The following is a 26,110-nucleotide window of genomic DNA, read 5'->3' as shown; positions in this document are numbered from 1 at the left end:
GCATGTTTTGCTTCACCACATATGCCGCAACGCGCTTGCCGTACGCAGCGACGTATTTCGCAATATCCCTGGTAACCGTCGTGGTGGTGTGTAATTTTGCGTGATTTTTCAACCTTCCGCGCACGTCTCGACACTCCAAAAAGCTGAAAGGGCTTTACGGGTTGAAGGAAGGACACTATCCACGTGCCCTCAGCCGTATGTGGGTCGTAACCATGTTTGGAAATATGCCAGTTGACTGGCTGCTGGCCTGCTGCCACGGTAATCTCCTCCTGGATTACCTCATGTACGTCCTTTCTTCCGTCCAGGCAATTGAGCGTTCGGGGCACTCCAGAAACGGCGTATGTGTGCCAGGTTGTCGGGACAGTGACTTCCCGCGCGTCCAATGCGTCCATAATGGCCTTGACCGCGCTGGGGTTGAGGAGTTTTTGCCGTGTTTCCTCAGAGGCCACCGTAACACCCCAGCCCGTGGGGGTACGCTTGGCGTTTGGGATTTCACTGTGTGGCACCGAGACCAATTCGGCCAGTTTGGTCGTTACCGCGTATGGCTCCTTCGTCACCATCCGCAATTTGTCATTTACGCGGATTAGGATGCGGTTGGACGGCTGTTCTGTCAAACGTTTCGGGGCTTGGGAGCGGTCCCGGCCCGATTGGGAGGGAGTTGCGGAGCTGTCAGGTGCATTGCCGGGCGTCGTACGTATCGGGTACGAGCGCGTGGCCGGGGTTAAAATTCGCGTTGGGGCCGCCGCTGGTGGCGTGGCGGCTCGCTCGGCCCATGTGACCGATTTGTTAGTGGGCGTGCCTCTGCCTTTAGAGGCCGACGACGCCGTGCCCGTCCTCGTAATTAAAATGCTGCGCCTTTCGCTGGAACTGGTCGGCGAACGCGACGGGGAGCGCGAACGCTCTTTTTCAGGGAGGGTGCGACTGAGGAACCAGCCGCTGATCACGTCGTCAAGTTCAAGAACAATTCTCCTAAGCGCGGCGTCCTCCGGGGCCTGTAAACTTTCGAGCTTGGCTGCAAAGACCTCTTCGAGCCAGCTGCCGACTGTTTCCACGTTTTCCAACTCCTGCTGCAGTGTTTTGATGGCCAGGGCCGGGAGGCTGGAGTACCTTCCGCGGCCAGCCGGCTCAGGCGCGTTAGCGGTGCGCGTGTCGAGAGATACGTGTCCCGACTCGGCCTGGCCCTGCGGCAAAGCCTGCGGCGTGCTCTGCGGGCGCGCGCGGCGGTTTGAGACCTCTGGTGAGGCCATGACGACCGGCGCCCGGAGGGCGAAAATTCTTCAGCTGTTAAGCTTATTGGTGTGTTTGGGTGTGAATCGCTAACAAAGGTGGGTCTGACCCATGAATGGTGGAGGATGCTGCACCCGTCCTCAAAGACCTTGAACCAGGGAGAAGATCCATCCGCCGTTGCGGCGTTGCTGACCTTGCTGAGGTAGACCATGACCGGTCCGTAGTGCGCGCCGCCGATGGCTTCGTTGTTGCAGGAGCGGTCGCCGGGTTGCTGGGTTGGGAGGTTGGAAAGTAGTGTCAGGTTTGGATTTCAAGAGGCTACAGATCTGTACTGAGGGAAAATTATTGGTCAGACTCACAGCATGCATCTCGATTGTCACTATGCCTCCTGCCGGAACAGGGCATTTGCCTCCAACGCCACGGCTTCCCCAAACGTTGCACCTCATGTCAGTGCTACCAACGCTGGTGACTGGCGAGTTGGACCGCGGAACTCTGGCACAATCGGATCCGTGCTGGGATAGTTAGGAGGAGAATCCTTCTTGAAAGTCAGAACTGTAGTTTGGAAGGGTAACTTATCATATCAGCGCCGTCAACCCAAAGCTGTTGAAAAATGGAGTGCGCAGCCACTTGCTGGGCTGTCGTCCCCAACAGGGCAAAGATTATTGTGGACTTCATTTTCGGGCTCTTTTTTGGCCAATGTACAATGCATCAGGGACAGCATAACAAAGAGCAGTTTGCCCAAGATAGACCGGACTCGGCATATTATATCTCTCACGAGGCCTGCATGGCTTATATATATTAGTTCTAGTAATTACACCACCTGAAGTCGTCAATAAATCACCTGTCCCACTCTCCATGGCATCCAAATGAACAATGCATTCACGATTCCGAAGGGCAGATTGATCCTGGCCTTTCTTCAGCACCCCAGGTTAAGACCACTTTGTTCCACCCAAGGTCCGTCACGCGCGACTGCCGGGGCATTGCATACTGCCTACCATTCCATATCAAAATTTAAACACGTTCTGGTCGAGGACGGCCGCTAGGCGACGTGATTGGGCCAACACTTTGCCGCCGCTATTTACTCTTCCAATTTAAGCGGCTGCTCGACAGGAACACACGGGTGGTCTCCTTCCGTCCACGTCCGCGTTGAGATAAAGATCAACATCAGGCTGGCATCGGTGGCATTGTTGCCCGTGACGTCCATAATAGGCCGCGGGCTGATAAGAAAGCCCAAGCTGGAGGTTGTTTCCTCTTTGCTTATGGCTGACGAGTCTGCTCGTTCTGAGTAAAGGAGGGCTGGTGTGACCCCCCAATTGCAACAGGGTAACAAAGAAACCCCATGGACTTCTTGATTGGGTCCTATAATTAGGCATTCAAATTTCATCTCAAGCTTCTTGCCTGCATCAATTGATTCCTTGCTTCAATAGAAGCCACATAGTCGTCTGCCAAAGTTTAAAGTATTTTCAAGATGCAATGTGGGGGTCTCGTAATCTCTCTCCTGGTTTTTGGACACTCGAGCGAAGATGTGTGATTCCCGGGTCATCATGTAGCAAGTGGCAGCGTTACGAAAAGCCATGACTAATGCCGTGCCCGTAGACTTTGACTTTTAATTTAGTTGCGCTAGTTGGACAAAGCAACGCGCGCATAGACCACAACGTGGTATGGCGCACAAAATTAGTAACAGTCTAACACCGCGTACATGGAACCTGACTATCCTTTGAATCTTCAATATCTGTCCGATCTGTCCTTGTACTAGTAACACTGATAAGCTTACAAGGGAAATGAACTTTATCGCAGTCAGGACACTAGAACATGCTATGTCTAGAATAGTCCTTGTTAATTTTTAGTATTTTTATGACGATAGCTTAGGTTCCATGGTAGTCGTATGTGTTTCCATTAAGTGACCGCAGCCGTGGCAGCTAAGCTTTGTTGATCGACTATTCTGGGAGTGGGAGCCAGGCTTCAGCTGCGGAAAACACTTGATAATTTCATTATTTGAATGAAACACGTCAAATTGGCCAGAGCATATCCAGAACCAATATTTGCTGTCAGTCATAATTAGTCAGTCTTCAATTCGTGCTCAAAGTCATTTCTCAGTGACAGGCTTATGTCAATACCGACTAAAACTACTGCTACTTCGCATGACTTACGGCATAGAGCCCCTAAAGAGTTACAGATCTCCAACAAGTGTATCGAATTGATACTTTCAAAGCCATAGAAGGGATCTTCCTGGCTACTGAAAGCTTGTTCACGATTGAGTGCGGTAATCGTTCACTAGGAGGTATGTTGCAGCTTGTGGTAAGGGGTTACTTACCGGGATGATGGGTGCATGTCATGACCGACTCGCAAAGACAGAAAAAAATGGAGCACATAACCTTACTTACATGGCGATTATCAACGGGCCCGCTTCTCCACGTTTGACGTGGGCGTCGCATGCTGGTGCTTCATTTATAACATGGTCCTGATCGACTTATAGTTCGTCGTTGCTGGCATGACAGCTACACCCATCCTTGCCGTCTTGAAGAGAGTACGAATCTGCTTGCAGATAGACCAGGATTGGTTGGGGGGAGGAATTTGTCTGAGGTTTCTTCTAGACTTTAGCTCTCTTTGTACAACTCGACGGCTGGTATCATCGACATTCACACCAAAACTCAACTGAGCAAGTTACTAATTATGGACAAGACTCTGACCCGGACTCTTTGGTCTTAGTTGCAAAGAGACACAGGCGACAATTAGTCAATGTTCAATTCCTATATAAGGTCTTTGTTCAACCCGACACTTCGAGTTTAATTTTGTTCAGCATCTCATTCCATCGCTTACAACTACCAACGCCTCTCACTTTATCTCACTTTATCACAAGTCATTCATTTTTGCGTTTCAAACAGGTTTTTGATCGCATCATCATCTCTTCCACATTCACTTGTTTACTTTTTTTTCTTTGGCTGTCACTATCGATTAAACACCCAGAACCGCAACAATGCAGGTCAAGAGCTTTCTCATCGCCATCCTCACGGCCACCATGGCCGTCGATGCCCTCCCCGTTGCCGACGGCGCTGGTCTGCAGGTCAGAAACGAACACCTGGCAAACCTCGAAACACGTAACCCTGGAGCGGGTGCCGTTGCATCCATGAATTCCAAGGCTTCCAAAGCCTCCAAAGCCTCCAAGGCCTCCAGGGCCAAAAAGATGGCCATGGCTAAGGCTGGAATGATGCCGAAGATGGCGAATGAGGGAAAATAAAGATTAAGTGGAAGGATTCTAGGACGAGGGGAGTTTGGGAGCTGGAAGCAGGAGGCGCAGGGATATGGATATGTGAACTCAAAGAGTGCGATATCAAAAATTCTCTCTCTTGGATAGTAAATGTTAGTTTATTAATACAGAAGGCTTATAAATGCGCAGTTACGTGCATCTTTTTTTTAATTGATCCTCCGTCATGTTTTATATAACTTGCTCACCGGATTCCTGGCCTTTGCTATGTAATTAGTGTCCATTGTCGCAATTATACTGTGTTCACTTACAAAAGTCCGATCTGATTGATGGATACGTAGTCGCCTCACAGTTGTTTTGACTAAAAAGCGCTCAGCTCTTGTTATTATATCGGTCAGTGGTGTGATGATAGCCGCTGCCTACACTTTGCTGCTTGCTTTCATATTATGAATGGAGTCTGGATCTGCCACCCAAACAAGAACGTCGGCAGCATTTCTGCCCCCTCAGTAGATTATCTGAGACAAGGATAGAATGAAAAAGTACGGCACGTTTCAATCTTGACAGCAAGCTCAAAAGCAATCACTGAGATCAGCGTTCTCCACAAGTCGCCTGGGAGGCATACTTTACACGGAGGACAGCTACTCAAGACTGTTTAAATCAGGATTCTGCAGATGGTGTCTACCGACCTATCTAGGTGCCTGCCTGGTTTACCCTGCCCTTTGAGAATGAGCCAGGGTGACTCCGAGCCACGGAATATAAAGGCCCGCCTGCCTCTGTATAATAAAACAAATAATTCCTTCAACCCGGGCAATTCCCGGATTGGATTTCACGGGCTTGCAATGGCGTTATTAAGCGCAGGATCGCATATTTATTGACAGGCCTCGTCAATTCGACAGCCATGACGCCACCTTTATTGCATTAACTGGCGCGAACTAGTCTTGCATTTAGGCTTGCACTTGCCGAACCTGCGCTAGGTTCCCGTTGATTACGTACTGTGGCTTGTTTTTTTCGGTATCGACTGCTTGATTTTTTTCCCATCTCATCTCCCCGCTTCCCGTTGCCGTCCGAGCATGTTGATTTCTTTGCTGACTGCATCGGCGGTGAAGTAACACCATCCACTCACAACCTCGGATGAGAGGTGAAACCTCTGCGACCAAAATAAGCCGGCGGATGAACACCCTTTGCATGCCGGTCAATTTTTTTTTGTCCCAATTAAAAAAACAAATCCACATGCATCGGTTCTGCACCGCGACACCACGTCAGAACCCATAGGAGGGTTACAGTCACGACACCGGCTAAACTCATCCAACCAGTCCCCGATCGAGGCTGCGGAAGCTTGGGGTGAGCAGGTCTGAGGCAACGAGAGAGGGGAAGCAAAAAAGACTAATCGGCAGACATGGACGAACCCGCACGCCTGCAGCTTCTCCGCCGGCGCTCGACGCGCACCGGCTGGGAATCCGCACGCCGCACTCAATCACTGACCGTCCCCGGCGACATCAACGAGGGCAGCGCGTACGACACTGCCGACTACGCCATCACACCCATCGAGGCCGGTCTCAGCAGCGACGCCTACCTCAGCAGGAAGCGGCACTCGGACGACGTGACGCAGCGGTCTTCCCTCATCAAGCTGGGCATCATGCTGGTTTTTTCCGGCGCCGTCATCTGGACGCTCGTCGTCGCCGTGACCGGGTCCCAGTCCAGCACCGATGCGATGCTCGCCAAGCGCCTTGTCAACTGCGACCCGGCTGTGCTGGCGGCGTTCCTCCCGTCGAACGCGGTCATCGAGAACGTCACCTCCGTGCAGCAAGGAGGCACGTTTGGCGAGGGCAAGGCCAACCGCTGGGTCAGCGCGGATCCGACCGGCCTGCCGGCTCTGTGCGCCGTGATCGTTAACGTGACCAGCTCGCCGAGCTCCAGCTACCGCTTCGGCATGTTTCTACCGTCATCTCCGTCATCATCATCTGAAGCGGACGACAAAGTGTCCTCAGGTTCCTGGAACGGGCGCCTCCTGACCACAGGCAACGGCGGCTTTGGCGGCGGCATCGGCTGGCTCTTTATGGCGGAGGGGGCGCGGCGCCGGTTCGCCGTCATCGCGACCGACACGGGTCACAACTCGAAGAGCACCGAGGTGGCGTGGGCGCTGAACGAGCCCGAGAAGCGCACCGACTGGGGCTGGCGGGCACTGCATGGCTCTGTCGAGATCGGGCGGAACCTGACGAGGGGCTTCTACGGCGAGCAGGCCAAGTACTCGTACTACTCTGGCTGCTCGACCGGTGGACGGCAGGGGTTGAGGGAGCTGCAGATGGACCCGGAGGCGTTTGACGGGGTCTTGGTTGGCGCTCCGGCCTGGTACACGACGCACCTGAACACTTACGCGGCCAAGACGGGTCAGTTCATCAACCAGCCCGAGACCCCTGGCTACATCCCCGCGGAGATGTTTGCCGTCATTGGGAAAGACGTGGTGAGGCAGTGCGATGCCGACGACGGGGTGGAGGACGGCATCGTCAGCCTGCCGGATCAGTGCGTGCCTGATCTCCAGCGCATCAGATGCGACAACCGCGCAGCGAACCAATCCACCTGTGTCAACGAGGCGCAGCTGGAAATGGTCAATGAAATATATGAAGACTAGCGCTGCGACGAGGACAGCGAAACATGCCCGTCTGCGAACCCAGGCGCGGATCCCACCCTGCTCTACACCGCGCTCTCGCCCGGGTCCGAGGGTCAATGGGCCGAGCTCTACAACCGCACGGAGCCGACGGCCTACGGGCTCGGCTACGTGCGCTACTTTGTGTACGGAGACGAGAACTGGGACTGGAAAAGGTTTGACGACGAGCAGCTCGTCCGCGACGCCATGAGGCTCGACGCGAGCGGCGCCGAGGCGGTGGAGTACGACATTAGCCGGTTCCAAGACAGGGGTGGCAAGCTGATCATGTACCACGGCGACTCGGACGGCATCGTGCCGGTGCGCGGCTCGAACCTCTACTACGACCGGACGCTGGAGGCCATGGGCGAGGAGCGGATGGACGGCTTCTTTCGGTACTTTCGCATGCCGGGGATGCACCACTGCCTGGGCACCAGCATGGACGCGCCGTGGAACATTGGCGCGTGGGGCCAGTCGACGGCGTTTGGCACCAACGGGACCGCGTCGGTCCCGGGCTTCGAGGACCCCGACCACGACGCGCTGCTGGCGCTGGTGGAGTGGGTCGAGAAGGGCAGGAGGGTGGACAAGCTGGTGGCGACGACCTGGAACACGTGGAACAACGTCAGCACCGGGGTCAGGAGGCAGAGGCCTCTGTGTCCCTGGCCGGCGAGGGCGGTTTGGGATGGCGATGGAGATGTGAATGCTGCGGAAAGTTGGGCGTGTCGGGTCGACGATTGAGTGTTGTTGGCGGAAAGGGGCCGGGGTTGTGTGATGAGATAGATTTAGAGAAATATGCCTAGAGCCCTGGACTAGTTCTAGTAGGTAACGTTGGGCTCCACATCTCCGACCCCCCTAAAGTCCGGCCCCCTTGAAAAATGTAACGACGAAATACCCCTTTTATAAACCGATTTAAATGTAAAACTATCAACGCACAATAATACAATCATTGTCAGGCTCTCCCGGTTCGCTAACCTCTTCTCCATCGTTCAAAGCTTCTAAACAGTCCCTATTATTTTCCTGTGCTTCATAAACGTTTTTTTTGCTGACCAAAAGCTCGTTGGGATCCGGAATTACCCTTTTCCTTTTGACCGGCCGTACCGCCTCCAATTTTGCGTTTAACAAACTGATTTTTTGCTGAGCTTCAGCCAATAAGATATCCTTGGTTTCGAAGCTTTTTTGGACTTTTGCAAACAAAAGCCGTGAAGTGGCGTTACTTTTTTCGGACCGGGAAATTTCCTGTAGTTGAAGTCGAATATCTCGGGTCGTTTTAGGGGTTTTCCAAATAAGTAAAGACTGGTCGTTAATTTTTTGGGTTGGGCTTTCCGGTGTTTTATCCCTTTGGAAGCCGTTATTTTTACCTTTTTCGACGTTGGCGTTGCTATTTTCTAACAAAAAAGGGTTTAAAAGTGGTTTTGCCAAGTTCACCGGCCATAACCCCGTCGTACGCCAACCAGATTGAATGGTTTTTGCTATAAATGCTTTTGATCTGGCTTTTCGATAGCAAAGTAGAAAGTTTCGTTTCCCAACAACCGTTGAACAGCAAAACTGGTTTACAAATCCCAGGTGACGTCGATAAGCTTCCTTTAACGGCCCAAAAACCGATAAATCCAACGGTTGAAGAACGTGTGACGAATGAGGGGGTAAATATAGGAGTTGAATATTGTTTTGCAAGCAAAGAAGCATAAATTCGTCCGTTATATGTGATCCATGGCCATCCAGAACTAATAACCGCTTTTCAGGGGTTAAAGGTTGGGTATACGGAATAAACACCTTTTTTAACCATTCGATACCTGTTTCATTATTTGTCCACCCGTTTTCGGTTGCATGAAATTGCCAGGTATCGAAAGGACTTAAATCAGCTGGAAACCATTGTTGCTGTACGTTTTTCCCCTTAAATATAACGAGGGGAGGTATAACAGCCCCCGTAGCTGATACACATTCGATTATGCTCGTCCAACCCCGCGTTCCAGGCTCTTTTCGCTGTAATGGCCGGATTTTATTACGCCCTAACACCAGGCCATTAGATCCTTTGCCTTCCATTATACCTGTTTCGTCCATATTCCAACGGTTGGCCGGTTTTATAGTATCGACAACGGGATTTTTCAAATAGGACCACCAAGATTTAATTACCTCGGTTGTAGCCCCATTAACCCGGGCATTTTCTATTCGCCGGGGTCTTTGGGTTTTCAAAATTGGATATCGGGCTATAAAACGGCTAACCCAATGTTTCCCAAGGCTTTTTCTTTCTCCGGCGGCCTGAAGAATTCGTTCCGCAAAATAGCGTAGTTCTTGATGCGTTGGCGGAAGGCCTAACGCGGCCTGCGCAAGTACCCAATCTGCCAAATAGGTTTCCTGCTCCTGTGAAAGCCTTTGACAAAATCTTTTCGCTTGTTGAATTGACTGGGCCCCCTTTAAACGATCGTGAAGGGTACTCCGAGGAATACCCCATTTTTGCGAGGTTTTGTGAACTGATTTGCCATTTCTTATGTCAGAAATGGCAGCAAGAAGCTGATTTTCAGTGTACTGTTTCATTGGAAGGTTTGGAGCAAGAATCTTCAAAAATCAAGTTCTAAAGTGAAAAATTCGTCTAGATATTTATAAAATAAAACAAAGGGTTGACGTGGCTGAGTAGATATTTTTAGGGGCCGGACTTTAGGGGGGTCGGAGATGTGGAGCCCAACGTTAATAGGTATTTGAAGAAGGACTTGATTTGGAAATGACTCCGGGCTAGATGCCTGATCGGTTCTCAGTGACATCTTTGCCGATATGCATGTTTGTCGTTTTCCAAGGTATTGCGGTTTTTTTTTTTTTTTTTTCTTTACTCTCCTGTTTTTGTCCCTTCGTTGCCCTTCTGGCTGCCGGCTCTCTTGTTTGTTGGATGCAAACAGGAAAAAGCACCGACGACAAGCATCGCCTCGACGGACCCTTGTCTTGGCGGCAAGGACCGAGCGCCGGTTGTGCAGCAAGACACATCAAGACATTTTTGACAAGCCTCCAGCGGTCGCGCGCAAGACAACCACGGAATCTGCCCTATGCCAAGGCTCGTCACGTCTGGGCGGTGGTAGATCCCTGGCAGATCGATCTTGACAGCAACCCCATCACGCCGTCTTGTGCATAACGTTCAATGCGTGACGGGTTCGCTAATTAGGGCACGGTGTGACGAGAAGGAAAGCCCGGGGCTTTTTATTTCATTTGGAGCGGGCTGGACTGGGGCTTGGGGTATTTATGCCGAGAGGAGTTTTTTTTTTGATTGGCGCGAACCCGGAGCTTATGCCGGAACTGATTATTGAAATGGTTTCGGTTGGGTTTTTTTCTGGAGCCGAGCGCGATACGATATGTTATCGTCAGGTTTAACTACCTATTCATTTCAACGCCTTGCGCAAAACCGAGCGGGGAACGAGGCATACTGGTGTGAAATCAATGCGACTCCCTGCGGTTTCATTTACTTGCAGCACAATTGCACAATTCTATCCTGCAGACTGTTTGTGCTGTAAACGGGCGATTTTGCCCGACTGCAACCAAATGCCAAGAGTTTGCAAATATTTGGAACGTCGAAATTGAAAGTTGATAGGTAGATTTACTCGCGCCAGGCGACTTGTGCAAGAAAGGGGGACAAGCGGGACCTAAACCCACAAACGAGTTTGTCGGCCGGCCAGTACAGTAAGATGCGCAAGCCAAATGACATCATTCACACGCAGCTGAACTGCTACCCACCATTGGCACACAAGCTTTTGTGCACCGAGCTGAAGATGGAATGCAACCTGCCAATCGACGAGCACCTAGAACTAGAAACAAAAGATTAACCCAGAGCGCTTGACGCGCAAAAAGAGGTGGGGGCTGAAGAGTACTCCGTAGTAAGTGCATGTCATGTGCGCGATCAAGCAAAAAAAAGGGGCCGTCGCGCGCAACTTGACCATCGATCAATCGATCAATTGATTGGCTTCGCCTTCAACTCAATCGTTGACCGACATGGACGGACTCGTGCGTGTTCGCTGTACACACCACGCAGACGAGATGAGCCATCCTCATTCCTACCGAAAAGTCCTACGGAAAGACCGGACCATTACAGCCCGGGCGGCCTCGACCGGCGACGCCCTGAACAGAGCAACGTGCATGCAGCGTCAGGAACAGAGAATAGCTCCACCGCCTGCCAGTGTGCAGAATTGCGGCACGGCTGTGTTGGTTGGTAGCGCGCAAAATTAAGAGGCCAGCAGCAATGGGCAACCCTCCAAACAAAAAAAGACCACCCAGCTGAGGGAGGGAATTCGGCACCCAAGTTCCGTGATTGGCCGTGTCCGTCGATAAACCCTGCAAGGAGTGGACCTAAACGGGACGACCCTTGAGGCGGGGCGAGGCGCATTTTGGCCGTACGCTTGCAAGACCTGCTCCGTACATGAGAGGCCACCCCGGCAGCGCAAATCCAAAATTGGGGACTGGGCGGAGCAAGGTAGGGCTTGGACGGACGGCTGAACAGGGGTCAAAATGGGGGTGGGTGTGATGTGATGCACAGCTTCCGCTGTCAGTTGTCTAGGGTGCACCCAGCCCGACAGTGAGGGCCTGACATGAAAGACTGGCTTACCATTGACTGAAATGAGAGAATCCGCAAACGACAAACAAAAACATTGTCATTACCAACTCGAAAAAAAAAACCTGAACTGGAGAAATTGGAATTCATATAGCTTCAACACGCCTTCCAGCCATGATGCATTCAATCGATATTTTTATCAGTTCATCGTCACCAAGCTTTCAGTTGTTTATTGACTCACACAATTCAACCGTCTGGAGGAAATCGTCATCGATCCGATGCGATAACAAGTCGTCCACTCCCTGGATACCATCCCGACCCTCTTGATATTAAAAAAACTCCTAGATTCGTGGGGGCTGGCTGGTTCCAGCCAAAAACACGTTGGCCCAAATTCCGAGCAGCCCGGGCCGCCCCCAAACCGAGCCGCACCGTAACCGCAACCACGTACCTACCTTGCATCCTACCCACCTACCTTGGCTGCCTGTTCGCTACCTAGCTCGGCCTGGGCAAATGTTTATAATGACCATTCGACCCCTTCCGGCACCAGCATCTCCTCAAGAAGCTTCTGACGTGTCCCATCCTGCCGAACAGGCGATGCACGACAACACCAGCGACCTTTCTACTCTGGCTTACTTCCTTGGGGGCAGTCACCAGTACCCACCAGGCACGACAGCCCCAGATCAAGATTACGCCGCAACATGGTGTCCTCGCCTGATGCCTGTTCAGGCCCCCATCATGCCCTGGCCTAGCTCCGGCCAGCAGCAGTGCGAGTCACCCCTTGACATTGTGCACGAGGGCGAGGTTTCCTACGAGTTTCCCACTCCGACGCCCACCTCGGCCCATGAGTACACCTACCACAGCAACCCGCACCCCAACATCCAGACTTCTCGTCGGGGCAGCAACCCGAGAAGCAGCACCCGACCCAGCACCTCGACGGTACCGTCGCCCCTCACCAACACCAGCCCGCAGAGCTTTGGAAAGCCCCCGAAACGGAGCTCCTCGACCGAGCGCAGAGACTCGAGCAGCAGAAACGCAAAGCGCTCCAGGAGATGCAACACGACGGGCACCATCAGCAGCAACAAGAACAGCAGCACGGGCTGCGACGCGACCACAGACCCGAGCTCGTCGTCGCAGAGGAAAAGACGCCGGTTCGCCTGCCCCTACAAAGTCTACGAGCCACACCTCAGCTGCTTCCTGGAAGGTCGGCGCAACCAGTCCGGCGGCTGCGAGAGCATCTACCGGCTCAAGCAGCACTTCAAGCGCGTGCACAAGCGCACGTTTCGCTGCGAGCGCTGCTGGAAGCACGAGGAGACGCTGCGCGGCCTCGACGAGCACAGGGCCGCCAACGCCTGCCAGCCAAAGGACCTGGCGGCGACGGAGAGGTTCATGGACGAGGAGCACGAGGCGCTCGTGGATGCGCCCCTCGGCAACAGGTCCGAGGAGGAGTACTGGTGGGACATGTTTACCATGTTGATACCGGGAATGGCGGAAGCTGATCCGGGGTGGATGAGGGTTCGTTACTCTCCATGTAAGCTACCTATTTTTTTTATTTGCTTCTTGTACTATCTCTCCAATTTTGCAATACAAGAACAAAAACAAAAACAGCAGAAGGATACTAAACGTTGCACCCCTAAAATCAAAGACCACCAAGACGCCCGCACGACCCAGAACATCACCGCCCAGCTGCTTCCCAACCTTGGCGGGATCGACACCGCCCTAGCAACGCCCGCGATGCTGGGCGAATCAACCTTTTCGTCGGGGATGCCCGGTGAGACGGCGAGCATGAAAGGAGTGTTTGACAGCAACGCCGAGTCCACCGCCTCCTTTCTCGGACTGGGCACTCTCGCGACCGAGACCCCGCTCTTCCCGTCCTTCCCAGCTGCGTCTGCAGCGACCACGGCCTTGACCTCTCCGGCACGGTCGCTGGGACACTCACCACACCTGCAGTGGGCACAGCAGGCCATCGGCGAGCAGTCGTCTCCTGCCCTGCCGCCGCACGTGCAGGGCGACTTTCACTTTCCCGACAATGACGACGCCATCAAGCAGCAGCAGCAGCAGCAGCACTCGGAGGACGAGATGGAGGCTGGGCGGCAGGCCGCATACCAGCGCATCCAGGGTCTGTTGGTGGCGGCGCTGGCGGGTGAGATGCCGGGTCGGGCTCGTGCGCTGGTCGCCCAGGCCGTGAGGGAGCTGGATGGGATACAGGTTGGCAGTGGCGGTTGACGACTGGTAGTTGTATTGTCTCTCTGATCTTGGGTACTTGGTTTCGTTACGATTGACGTAGATCCTATAGACTTGGGGGTATGTAACCCAACAAGAAAAAAAAAGTCCAAAAAAAAAAGCCAAACTTCGACCCTCGCACGCTTCACACCCATTTCCTCACGCAGCCCAGGCGTCCGGGTGAAACTCCATCAGACTGTACAACCCAACAATAGTGCCACTCAAGAAGAAGCTGCTGCCAAAGAGCGCGGCCTGGTTCGCCCTGTCACCGTCCCCCAGCAGCAAAAACACTCCAGTCATGCCGAAACCAGCCGAGCCAACCGTATTAAGAAACGTACCGAGCTAGTCGGGGGACGACGGCTTTGGCTTGTACCAGCTGTCCTTGAGAAAGACGAGCAGGCCAATTTTTGCGACCACCAGGATGCTCCCGCCGATGACCTTGGGCAGGAACGCGAGGGCCTGGAACAGCGTCGGGTTCGATGTCGAGTCCTTGAAGACGACCGGGAAGGAGGACACGGTAGAGACGCCCAGGATCAGGCCGGCAAACGTCGACCACCACCCGACCTGGAAGGACAGCGTGCGGAAGATGGCGAGGAACTCGGCCGACGACGGGAACCAGACCCAGCTGCTGGACCCAACGAGGGCCGGTCGATGGGTGCCCACGCCTCCCTTTGTGACCTCGATGGTGCCGCGGTTGGCGTTGAAGGCGGCAAAGATGCCCAGGGTGCCGGCGATGGTGAACAGGATCGAGCCCGTGGTCAGGGTCGCAGGCCCTATCGCCTTGGAGACGGAAGGAAGGAGGCCAAAGATGCCGTTGGTGACAAACGACATGCTGCCCACGATGAACAGCACGGCCACGATCCAGTTCATGTCCTTGTAGGGGTAGACGGTGAACATGCGCACGATTCTGCCGTGGGCCGAGGACTCGAGCTCGACGACGAACTCGGGCCGGGGCTTGTCCAAGGTGTCGGCGGTGCTGTTGGTCTCGGTCCGGTAGAAGCCGGGGAAGATGGAAGCCTGCTCTCGTTCCTGCTCGCAGTGCTCCTTGTACGCCAGGTAGTAGACGACCTGGATGACGCGCTGGGGCTCCTGGTAGCCAACGTCGTCGCCGCCGTATCCGTTTTGCTGCTGCCGCTGTCGAGGTGCAATGTTGCGCCCGTTTGGTAATGGCGGGACCGCCTCGGTGTCGTTGCTGTAGGCGCCATTCCGTTGGTACATCAAGGTCCGGATCATGGACGCTCGGCTGGCAGCGGCGGCGTTCATGATGACCTGTGTGTTGCTGAAAAGAATATGAAAGAAATATGTATAGTAAGATGACGTTCAGACGTTGTGGGCACTTGGCCTCGAGAGTTGAAGAATCGAATGTTTGTTGTTGTTTGGTTTGTGATGTCGTGTACGAGCAGCTAGCTGCTTGCTTGCCTTGGGTTCCTGATGTTCACAAAGAACCCAAGGAGCCCAAGAAGGAAAACCAGTAACCAAATACGACGCTTGGAAAAGACTGAAGATGAAGAGAAAAAAGACGAACGCAATGAAGAAAAGCCAAAATATCTCTAGCGGACTAGATACATGGCAAGTTTAGACTTTAGAAATGAATACGCACAAAAAGCAAAACACATGAAGAAGTCAAGTATACTAAAAAGGCACCAGCACGTTGCAAAGAAGTGCGAGGCTGAGGCTGCAAAGTTTTGGAGATAATTCAGATGATGGAATCCATGAGACGAATCAATGCGCCGCTGCTCCTGCCAAGCTGGTGAGTGCCGTTCACCTAGCAGCACAAAGTCAAAAGCTACACCCCTGTCTCAGATGTCAAATAAAGCAGTCCAGAAACGTGGGGACATGGAATTTCCGTTTTTCGTTTATGCGAATTGCCCAAAATCCCAACCCCCAGAGCCAAGCAAATCCAAAACATGGCAGATCGGCCTCACATCCAAGGCGGACTAAACCCCAAAAAGGTCGAGGAGGGTGAGAAGGAAGATAAAAGAATGAAAATAGAAGATGAGAGGTATGTGACATACGGGGGCCGACCGGTGCGCCGGGCCTATACCGCTTGGGTTAAGGAGAGTTGGGAAAAGGGGGAGAAGCGCCAGGCCCGCAACGAAACTTGAGCTGTTTTGGTGGGCTACGTCCCCAGCCAACGATACCAAGGCAACAAACATTGGTTACTAAGTAGAGCGGATTTCAAGCAGACTACTCCCCCTTTACCTACTCCACTTGAATGGTCTTTTCTGTGGCTGGATGTTTCAACCGTCCTGGGTGGCATGGGGATGCCGACGAGTGTCTAGAAGGCAGGCAAGCCGACGAGCTCACATGGGCCGGTTGCTGATAAAATCATCAGCCATTGATAATAAGAGAGAACCTGCTCGTGAATCGAGGGTTTGGACGTTAGAAAAACACCTTCATTGCAACAGGGAACGACCTAGGAGACACTCGTAGAGGTTCGTGGCAGACATGTTGATAGCTCTATGAAAGCAGCCTGGTAACAACTGTATCCAATCTTAGATATATCGGATCATCCTCCCTGAAAAATTCCAAAACGAAACAGACTTTGATACGTGTCTGTTCAGGATAGCAACATCTAGTCTTGAAATTTAGAGACTGTCGCTTTGTCTAGTGAAGGGACAAAGAAAATAGCATGCGGTTGACTTGACCACCCCTGGACCTTAGTAATCCTCTGTAATGGCTGTACTGTACCACACTTTTGTAAGCATTAATAAAATACACCGGCGGGCTTGGTGAAGACTGATGGGTAAGGGAGTTGCTTGCGGCCGCCTTCTTGGACTGTTGTTGGGTTTTTTTCTTTCGTCAGATATTTGGTCTGCACTTTGCCATACCTTGGGGTAGATATCAGTGCGCACTAATAAAATACTGTACCTCAGCACCAATAAAATACAGTGGAGAGCATGAATTATAATAGGGGGTTCCAAGGAAATCTTTTGTTCGCTGGGGAAGTTTCAACCGATTTTCTAGTTCCCTACCAGATGCCAAGACCCGCGTTCCGCTTTCACCTGACAACCGCGCCGCACCGGACCTTGAGATGATCGATGATGTCTTCAGATCCCAGTTATACTATTTATGTCCAGTCGTTCATCAAAGCATAAATCCAATATTAGGCACGCGGAGGTTCAGCTGACATCTGACATGCTGTTTCTTGTTTGCAACCTACTTGGCGCGCATACGTTGGTTACTATTTACACCGACAACTTACTCGGTGAGGATTGTTTGCCAATCAAAAAAACTCGTGGTAGACCAGATCAGGCTGCAGGCAAAAAATAAATAAAAAAAGACCTCCTAATGTCTTGTCTGCATACCACAACTGCCAGGTCTAGTACAGATATTCCTGGTCAGCGCCCCAGATCAATCCCCTCCAACGATATCGACCGCGACGAGGCTGTGCCCGGCACGGTCCGGCTCGTCGACGTCAGCGGCGGAACTTCAGATGCTCACGACAAGTCTCAGGCGGACATTGTCCTGGTGTCTCAACCGAGTGCGGATCCCAACGACCCGTTGAACTGGACTCATGCTCGCAAGCTCCGGACAGTCAACATGGCTTACCTCTACGTCATCGGAACCGGCATCGCAACCTCGCTGCAGTACTTGGTACTGGCCGACATCACGGCCGACACGGGCATATCGACGGCGAGCCTGGGCCAGGGTACCGGTCTCATGTTTCTCTTCTTTGGCTGGGCCTGCTTGATATGGCAGCCCATTGCCCTGACCTACGGCCGCCACGGCGTCTACCTGCTCACTATGCTTCTCACCGTCGCCATGATGGAGTGGACTGCCAGGTCAAGCTCGGCCAGCGAATGGATGGCCCACCGTATTCTCATTGGCATCATCGTCTCCCCCATCGAATCGACGGCTAGACGGGCGCCGCCACGTGGCCGAAAGGGCTGCCAAAGCAATGGCGGTCGCTGCCCACCTCAAGAGCTTTGGGGCAGTAAGATACGGACCGCCTGCGGCTGCACTTCGCAAGGCAGCGGTGGCATGCGTGGGTTCCTCGGCCACCTACGCAGCCGAGGCATGGTACAACCCAGCGCACAAGCAAAGAGGACTCCTCAAAGCATTGAACAAACCGCTGGTTTTAACGGCACGGGCAATCCTCCCGGCGTATAAAACCACCCCCTCGTCCACTGTTCTCAGGGACGCAGGACTACCCTCGGCCCGCGTCGCGCTGGCCTACACCCGCCTGAAATACGGCGCCCGACTAAGGCTCGCGGACAAGGGGCACCCCCTTGTCAGCCGCCTGCGTGAAACACCTCGTGCCCGCAACTCGGGCCATTCGGCCACGACCCTGCAAACGGCTGCACAACTTCTCCCGCGGATCCGGAGACTAGAGTTGCGCGCACCTCGCAATGCCCCGGATTCTCGCACTGACCCCACCGGAGGAGTCCCGAAAGAGGAAGCGGCCCGCCGCTTTATCGAATGGCTGGACATGGTATCACCTGACGATATCGTGGTATATACGGATGGTTCGGAAAAACACGAAAACAACTGCGTCCAAATAGGGTACGGATGGGCCGCTTTTAGGGCGGGCCTGGAATTTGCCGCAGGCTCCGCATCTATTACGCCGGAAAGCCACGTTTTCGACGCCGAGGCGATTGGCGCCCTAAAAGGGCTACAGGCGGCAGCCAAGGCCCAGCCAGGCGCCCGGATTTGGATTTGTGTGGACAGCACCTCGGTTATTTGGGGTCTTAGAGGCGACGCGCCGCGTTCGTCCCAATGGGCCTTTCTGGAGTTCCATGACTTTGTCGATTTATTCCGAAAACAAGGTACCGAGGTTCGGGTCCGTTGGTGCCCTGGGCACCAGGGAATCCCGGGAAACGACCGGGCTGACGAGCTGGCCAAGGCCGGCTCCGCCGGACCGCCGGACCCAGACCCGAGGGCTCAGCAAACCACGTATAGCGGTGCCGGCACGGTCCTCAGAGCCATTCTTTCGAATATAGAGAAGGACTGGTGGCGTAAAGAACTCTGTGAACGGTCCCCCGCATATAGGGAATGGAAATTCCAATACACACCGAAAAAGGAGCCCGAGGAACTGCGTTTGCCAAGACCCCTACTGGGCCATTATTTGGCCATGAGGACCGGCCACGGCGATTTCAAAGCCTACCATAACCGTTTCAACCACCAGGATGCAAACACCTCGTGTGCCTGGTGCTGGAAACGGACCTCCCCTAAACACCCGGTGCACTGCCGCTTTTCGCGGGCGGTGTGGAGAAACTGGCCGTGGCCTGACAACGACCGGCCGGTCGGGCCGCCAGACCGCGCCCAACGCCGCAAATTCTTCCAAACAAACCTCGGGCAACCGACAAGCTTTCAGGCGTTTTCGATAGCCACCAACTACTTCAGCGCCCGCCCCAGAGCGGCCCGCCAGCGCCCCGCGCGCCACGAACGCACTTTACGCCTAGGGACACCGATCGTAAACGACTCGAACTCAGACGAGGAATAAACTTGCTGCCTTTTCACCCACAATTCACGGCACAAGCCGTCAGACGAACCCTCCGTGCACCTTAGGCACGGGGTCGCGTCAGTGAACTAACCCCCTAAGCAGGACCGGGCCCGAACCCGGTCAGGCACGATCCGCCTCTGCCCTCCTTGTTTTCCCCCTGTGTAAATAAAGAAGATAGAACGCGCGCCGAGATACCCCTCGGGAGGTTGCTAACGGCCGGCTAACAAGCCGGGCCGAGCCCGGCGTTAACTAATACTACTACTACTACTACTACTACTACTACTCCCTCTTTGACTTGGTCCCAGCGATGCGATCAAGCCTGCGTGATGGTCACCTGATGGAACAACGGGGGCATTGGTTTTCGCTGCATGTAGGAGAGAGTGCAAACACCGTGACGTGGTTTCGCGATGGATTGCAGAACATCAGAGTAGGTCGCCTGAAAATTCGCTGCGTGGTATGCAATGTCAAACATCAAGAAGAATTTAGGAGGCTGTCAAGCTGTGTTCTGCCTAGACCCCCCCTCAATCCGGATCGTGGGACTGATGATCCTGCCAAGCGGCGGGCAGTGGGGCGATCTCGTCACCACATGGGTAGCCAGGAATTACCCCTGTTCCAGCAGCCCGGTCCCGAAAACGTCGGTTCCGATTCCCAGGCACCAGCATTTGGGGAAGAATCAGATGCAAGGTAGTCCAGCGATCCTATGTACGTTGCAAAACACCCTTGCGTACTAAAAAAAAAAAAGGGAGGAATTGGTGCCAGCATGATTTTCTCTGTTCGTCTGATAATCGGTAAATTTAGATGCGCTATATCATTCTGGATGCTATCGAGAAAGACTAGGTCCGGCCCCAAAGTATGGAGATCGATATCGCTACACAGTGGAGCGAGCTAAAATGCAGTAACAAAAACACAAGAAAAAAACAATCTGGGGTATCCAAAATTCCGCTTCGTAATCTCATCTCAACACACAAAAACTCTCAAGGCCGTTACATCATAACAAATCCAGTCCCAAAAAGTGCCATGACAAGCAAAAGCATTCCAGGCACCGCCAACCCAGCAGCACCTCCGCCCATGCCCTTCTTGAAGCCCCTCTCCTCGCCGCCGAGGTACAGCGCGCCAATGTCCGTCAGGCCGCCGCTCGAGTCCAGCAGCGAGACCTTGTTGCCGGTCCACTCGTTGGCGTTGCTGGACCTGAAGGCGCCGAACCACGCGTAGGCCTCGACCCAGTCCTGCTTGTCCAGGTAGTCGAGGCTCTCGTTCATCATGGCAAAGGTGGTCTTGTCGTCGGCCTTGGGCATGGCCATCTCGGTGACCCAGTACTTGAGGTCCTTGCCGTCGACGCCCCTGCCCGCCATGTCCTTGCCGTTGCTGTACAGGTCGCGCACGTCGCCCAGCCACCCGCGCAGGCCGTACTGGTCGCCGTACCAGTGCACCGCGACAAAGTCGGTCGGGCACCCGTTGTCCTTGTCAATGTCCCAGCACGACTCGTTGAAGTCGCGCAGCCAGTCCAGCCCGCGCGGCGACCCCGTCACGCACGGGTGGCTGACCTTCCACGTCCTCTTGCGGTCGCCCGACTCGGTCCGCAGCGGCGCGATGTGCTGGATGTAGGCCTCGGCGGCGTCGCGCGGCGAGATGGCCGAGCCGCCCGAGTCGGTCTCGCCGTCGGGCTCGTTGAAGCTGAGCAGGTGCGTCGACGACTCCGGCGTGCGGTCGAGGGTCGACGCGAGCTGCCGGTCGCTGGTGTCGTCGAGGTTGTGCAGCAGCGGCACGAACCTGACCGAGTCGCCCACCGCCCGCGCCATGTTGCGCGACCACGTGTAGTACCAGCTTATGAGCGACTCGTCCGACAGCATGATGCGGCTGTCGTCGGGGTTTGTGTTTTCGTCTTGGATGTATGCGAGGCCGCGCTTGGTTGGCAGGTCGGCCGCCGTCGCTAGCGCGGCGGCGGTTAGGCCCAAGATGATGCGGGGTGCCCAAAGATGATGCATTTTGAGGGGGTTCTAGGAGTAGTAGAGGCTTTGGCGAAGAAGGTCACCTGTGCAATGAGGACGCCATTGCGCATGCAAGAGCTGACATGCTTTTTCCTCATACTGAGGGGAGTTGCTTCGTCGAATTTATTCTGCCGTTTTTGCTTCGTTTTTCGCGTCGAGTCTTGGAAGTGTCATCGGGATTTGGGGCCTCTGACGTCACTAATGCTTGGAGAGCTGGGGTGGATTTTGGCAGCCCAGGCTTGATATCTTGGTTCTGGAGCGCTGGGCATCCATCCAGTGGGGCGCGACTGCAGTTGGCGCGCCGCCAACAAATCATATTGGTGACGAAAATGACGGCGGTGAAAAAGCAGGGTCCAGAAAAACAAGGGTTTATTTGGTTGATGGAGATGGTGATGGTGGAAGTGGAATTGATGGATGTGAACGACCAATTCGAAGAGCACAGATGTTTAGCAAAACGCGATCGTAAAGATAAATGTGGGCAAATTGATCTGAGTGGATTGAAGCTCATTACCGGCATAATGACAAGACTAAAATATGTGGATGAACAGATCATGCATTTTACGAAACAAGCCGATTTTTATGGAGACCTGGATGGGTTAGGGTACCTGGTAGAGATTTGGATAGAAACTTCGTCTCACAAAGCAGGGTACCCAGGATATCTCTGCAGGTATGTCGGCGCATACTTCGCAGTATACTTTATTGATGCTCAGACTAGCCCAGCTCTACCGTGGTAAGTTTGGACTAGGCCTGCTGAGTAAATGCTGCATAATTAACTTGTGAAAAATAACCTTTGAATCGTTCCTCATGTTACATGAATTTTACCATGTATATTCATTCCTCTCTAGGCTGCGTTCTTGGCGTTTCCTGGTAAATTTTTCATCATGGTCTAGACTTTTTCCCATCTGAAGTTGGCAAGTTTCCAGACACCAGTCTGGCCATTTCTCATTATCCAGCCAATTCGGTGGCAAACGGCCACGAGACATAAAAGATGGGATGAGAGGCCAGCCGCGATAGCCAGAGGCCGATTTAGAAACAGTGCGTGGGACAGAGTTGAATCTAACTGCTTAGTGCCGATAACGTCTTGGAAAGATGCCGAATCCTATCATTAACCGAGGATTGGAGCTCGCCTTTTTATTCCCCGGTTGACTCGTACCCAAAATGTCGTCCGCAGCCACCTTTTTGGATCTCTACAACAAAGGCAAAGACAAACCCAGCTACGCCATATGGAGGACCACTTCCGCGTCATCGTCGTAGGGGCCGGGCCCGTCGGGCTGATGGCATGCCACGCCCTGTCCAGGGCCGGCATCGACCACGTGCTGCTGGAGATGCGACCAAAGCTCGACAAGGAGGCCGGCACGTCCATCGGCATGTGGCCGCACAACGTCCGCGTCTTGGATCAGCTGGGGCTGCTCGACGAGGCACTCGATCTGTACATGCCCGTGCTCAACAAGATCAACCTGCGCCGCGACGGCACCGTCACCAGTCGCAATGACATGTTTGCCGCCATCCAGCGCAACCACGGCCACGACTTTATGTGCTTCCACCGCGCCCGCCTCATGGACCTGCTGTACCGACGCCTGCCGGCCAACACCGAGAGGGTCTTGTTCAACAAGAAGGTGCTCGCCATCGAGGAGACCACCCCTGATTCCGTTACAGTCACCTGCGGGGATGGCAGCACTTATACAGGGTCCATGGTCCTCGGGGCCGACGGCGTGCACAGCGCCGTCCGACGTCTGATGAACAGGAACGTAGGAGGCGACTCGGAGGCGGAGAAGGAGGACAACTGCTTCAAAGCGAGCTACCGTGGTCTGTACGGTTACGCGGCTCGGTCCCCCCAGCTCCAAGAATCGACGATATATGAGACGCACGGCAAGAGCTTCTCGATCCAGCTCGTCGTCGCCGAGAAGCAGCAGCACTTTATTGTCTACGAGAAGCTGGACTATCCGACGAGCAAAATGGGCCAAAGATTTACCGACGTCCACAGGGATGCGATGGCCGCCCGGTTTGCCGACGTAAAGTTCGCCGAGGGAGTGACGTTTGGCGACGTGTGGGCGACGTCACACTGGAGCAACATGTCCCTCATCGAAGAGGGGACGGTTTCGCGTTGGCACCACGGCCGCGTCGTCTTGGTCGGCGACGCCGCGCACAAGATGACACCCAACAGCGGCTTTGGGATGAACAGTGGCGTGCAAGGCGTGGTGAGTCTGATCAACCGCTTACATGAGCTGCTGAACGGACACAAGGAAATGACGCCAGATTCTGGAGAGCTCGAACAAGCTTTCAGGGATTACCGGTCCGCGCGGCTTCGAGCCGCCCGATCAATTGTCCAGTTATGTGGCATGTATACACGAGGAGTCACTTGGGACAACTTCCTCTTGCGTTTGGCAGATCAGCACATACTGCCATTCCTCGGCGGCGACGTCATGACACTCAGGTTGTTGTTGTCGCCAATGGTTCAAAAGGGTGAGGTATTGAGCTTCTTGCAAGAGAAGAATTTCCGCGAGGGAACCAAAGGTTACAACAATCCGCCGCAAGTAGTTGGCTTGGACGAAAAGACAATTCTTACCACCGTGATTTGAGTCATTTGACGGATGGGATACTGGGAATTTCCAAGATTAACCAAGCATAGCATATGCCTCATAGACATCCCATAGAAGATAGTTAGCTTAAATTGCTTAACAAAATCCGAAAAAGAGTTTAGTAACTCTATGCTGCTGCAACATCGTTCCCAATTCAGACTACGTTTCTCAACGGAATCACTGGCTCATGGTCTCCCAAAGGCTGGGTTCGCCAAGAGTTTCGGGATGCTTGTTGTAACTATTTCTTTTTTTTCGTTTTTGTTCTCATTATAATTCTTTAATTTTCTATACTCTATCACATGCCACCGGAACCACTGCAATTTTCGGGATCCCGCAAAGACAATATTCGGAGCCACTTGATAACAAAGTTACCCACCTTTGCTAATCAACAATCACCTTACATTTCGCGATCAGCGCCGCCTTTTGTTAGTCTTGCACATCACTATCTCGGGCTTTTGATGTGGGATTTGCAATGCGCCCTAGTGGGCCCTTATCGGTATATTGATAGCATTCGAAGTAACTAGTTTTATAATTATTTGTTCAAGCAAGACCTGTTGCGTCCAAAACATTACTGAATGTTAACCAGCCCGCTATCCACGGGGTTACAGCCCTGTTTCCAAAACCGAACCCGACGGCCAGGAAAACAAACGGTTTATTTGCCCGCGCCCTTGTCAGCCTTGGCGGCGACGTTGTTGGCTCCATTTGCGACTGCGCCTGCCGCAGCGGCCACACCTTTAAGCGCACCTTTCTTGACGGCCTCTGCTCCCTTCTTGCCCGCCTGGATGGCAGGGGATCCGTCCACAAGTTGCTTACCCCCGACTTCAGCAGCTTTGCCAATATTCTTAGCCTCAGCTTTGACCTCGTTGCCAGCCGCCGCAGCTCCTTTGCCGACGGCTTTCCCTGCATCTGCGACGCCTTTGCCGACGGCTTTGCCAGCATCTGCGACGCCCTTCCCTGCCGCCACAGCTCCTTTGCCGACGGCTTTGCCTGCATCTGCGACGCCCTGGACGGTCTTTTTCCCGGCGTCTGCGATGCCGTTGCCCACCTTTGACGCTTCCTTTTCAACTGCTGTGGTGGCCTTGTCGCCAAGCTCATTCACAACGCCGAGACCCAGGAACCGTTTAACTTGCTCGTGGAGATTGGCCACGTCGAATGGGACCGAGCGGGAGGCGACGGTAGCGACGGCGGCGACGTTTCCCTCCACAGCCAAACTGGGGCTGCGGGACGAGAGGGGAACGGCGCCGACCAGGGCGGCAGCCGCGATAGAAAGGTAGACGGTGTTGACGATGCTAGGCATTTTGGGTTTGTGGGAGGTTTGCTTATTAAATTGAAGTTGGGAAGAATGGTCTTTTTATAGATAATCAGAAAGGACTGTGGTATAAATTTGAAATAATAGTGATTGGTGGCTAGTAGATTCAATAGTGGTAGTGACTGTAAGAGGATAAGACCGGCTTATTGCTTGTGAAGTTGGGATGAACAGAAAGATGGAAAAATACAAAAGAGGCTCAAGATTCCCGATATTTATACCAAAGTATTTACACTGCAAACAAAATAACACTTAAGGTTAAATACCTTCATGAACTTGTGTGTTTTTTTTTTCAGTAGATCGCCAGCAAATCTTACTGAAATCGTTTGAGGTTCTCTCTCGTTCGTGTTCAACGAGGGATGAACCCTGTTTATATTATTCTTTTCTCTTATCACTCCTGCTCTGAGTCGCTCAACGCTTGATCGAGTTCGCAAGACGCACTTTAATTGTGTGGATCTTTTTCGAGGAGCAATTTACCTTCGGTACCATTTTGGGAAAAGATGCTGGGCTATCATACTACCTACTGACTACATGGAGAAGCAGCAAGAATAGCAGCCAAGCCTTTCAATTTAAACAGTCATTCCTGCAACAAAACATGTTGCTATGGAAGCAAAGTTAGAGGCAGAAGCTCCCGCAATCGCTACAGCACTGCAAACGTCACGATGTTCGCCATTCCAAGCGCGCCCGTCCCGCGCAGAAGTATACCGATTACCGATTGGACTTGTCTCTGCAGCACTGACAAAACGAGGGTTGGCGTACCCGATTACAAAGCCATCATGCAAATTATGCGGCGGGCGGTCGAGCATCCAAAACGAAAATCATGGATGATCTGACCAAGGAATGTGGCGGATCCCGCGCCGACTTTCCGGAACAGCCCAGGAGCAAGTTCCATTCGAAAAAGTATCATCGTCGGTATCCTGCACCGACCAAGGTCTTTGCAGTGACACTTTTGCCTCCAGCTTTTCTTTTCTTT

The 26,110-nt window shown here is 53.4% G+C and overlaps 8 protein-coding genes across 8 annotated transcripts; 4 read left to right on the top strand and 4 right to left on the bottom strand.

Moving 5' to 3' along the window:
• Positions 1–1,363: 1,363 nt before the first annotated feature.
• MGG_16080 (uncharacterized protein) lies at positions 1,364–1,902 on the bottom strand (the record flags this gene model as incomplete). The annotated part of the gene is made up of 3 exons (XM_003708985.1): positions 1,364–1,498; positions 1,560–1,719; positions 1,781–1,902. Coding segments are annotated over 3 exons (417 nt in total), but the record flags the coding sequence as incomplete, so codon positions are not given.
• A 1,287-nt stretch (positions 1,903–3,189) lies between these two features.
• MGG_16079 (uncharacterized protein) lies at positions 3,190–3,558 on the bottom strand (the record flags this gene model as incomplete). The annotated part of the gene is made up of 3 exons (XM_003708984.1): positions 3,190–3,272; positions 3,378–3,463; positions 3,542–3,558. 3 exons carry the CDS (start codon positions 3,556–3,558, stop codon positions 3,190–3,192), a joined length of 186 nt encoding a protein of 61 aa, XP_003709032.1.
• A 2,270-nt stretch (positions 3,559–5,828) lies between these two features.
• Positions 5,829–7,811, top strand: MGG_02261 (feruloyl esterase B; the record flags this gene model as incomplete). Its single annotated transcript, XM_003708983.1, has 2 exons — positions 5,829–7,037; positions 7,062–7,811. 2 exons carry the CDS (start codon positions 5,829–5,831, stop codon positions 7,809–7,811), a joined length of 1,959 nt encoding a protein of 652 aa, XP_003709031.1.
• A 3,054-nt stretch (positions 7,812–10,865) lies between these two features.
• On the top strand, positions 10,866–11,606 carry MGG_16078 (uncharacterized protein). Its single transcript, XM_003708982.1, has one exon. The coding sequence runs from the start codon at positions 11,043–11,045 to the stop codon at positions 11,274–11,276; it is 234 nt and encodes a 77-aa protein (XP_003709030.1). The 5' UTR covers positions 10,866–11,042; the 3' UTR covers positions 11,277–11,606.
• A 59-nt stretch (positions 11,607–11,665) lies between these two features.
• On the top strand, positions 11,666–15,470 carry MGG_02259 (uncharacterized protein). Its single transcript, XM_003708981.1, has 2 exons — positions 11,666–13,126; positions 13,241–15,470. The coding sequence occupies exons 1-2, from the start codon at positions 12,109–12,111 to the stop codon at positions 13,819–13,821; spliced, it is 1,599 nt and encodes a 532-aa protein (XP_003709029.1). The 5' UTR covers positions 11,666–12,108; the 3' UTR covers positions 13,822–15,470.
• A 4,492-nt stretch (positions 15,471–19,962) lies between these two features.
• MGG_02257 (uncharacterized protein) lies at positions 19,963–21,249 on the bottom strand (the record flags this gene model as incomplete). Its single annotated transcript, XM_003708980.1, has 2 exons — positions 19,963–19,991; positions 20,325–21,249. 2 exons carry the CDS (start codon positions 21,247–21,249, stop codon positions 19,963–19,965), a joined length of 954 nt encoding a protein of 317 aa, XP_003709028.1.
• Positions 21,250–22,475: 1,226 nt separating this feature from the next.
• Positions 22,476–23,947, top strand: MGG_02256 (FAD binding domain-containing protein; the record flags this gene model as incomplete). Its single annotated transcript, XM_003708979.1, has 1 exon — positions 22,476–23,947. One exon carries the CDS (start codon positions 22,476–22,478, stop codon positions 23,829–23,831), a length of 1,356 nt encoding a protein of 451 aa, XP_003709027.1. The 3' UTR covers positions 23,832–23,947.
• Positions 23,948–24,483: 536 nt separating this feature from the next.
• Positions 24,484–25,128, bottom strand: MGG_02255 (uncharacterized protein; the record flags this gene model as incomplete). The annotated part of the gene is made up of 1 exon (XM_003708978.1): positions 24,484–25,128. One exon carries the CDS (start codon positions 25,126–25,128, stop codon positions 24,484–24,486), a length of 645 nt encoding a protein of 214 aa, XP_003709026.1.
• Positions 25,129–26,110: the final 982 nt, after the last annotated feature.

This window comes from Pyricularia oryzae, chromosome 1 (genome assembly GCF_000002495.2).
Source record: "Pyricularia oryzae 70-15 chromosome 1, whole genome shotgun sequence".
NCBI lineage: Eukaryota > Fungi > Ascomycota > Sordariomycetes > Magnaporthales > Pyriculariaceae > Pyricularia > Pyricularia oryzae.
This window is presented reverse-complemented; position numbering and strand designations above follow the sequence as displayed.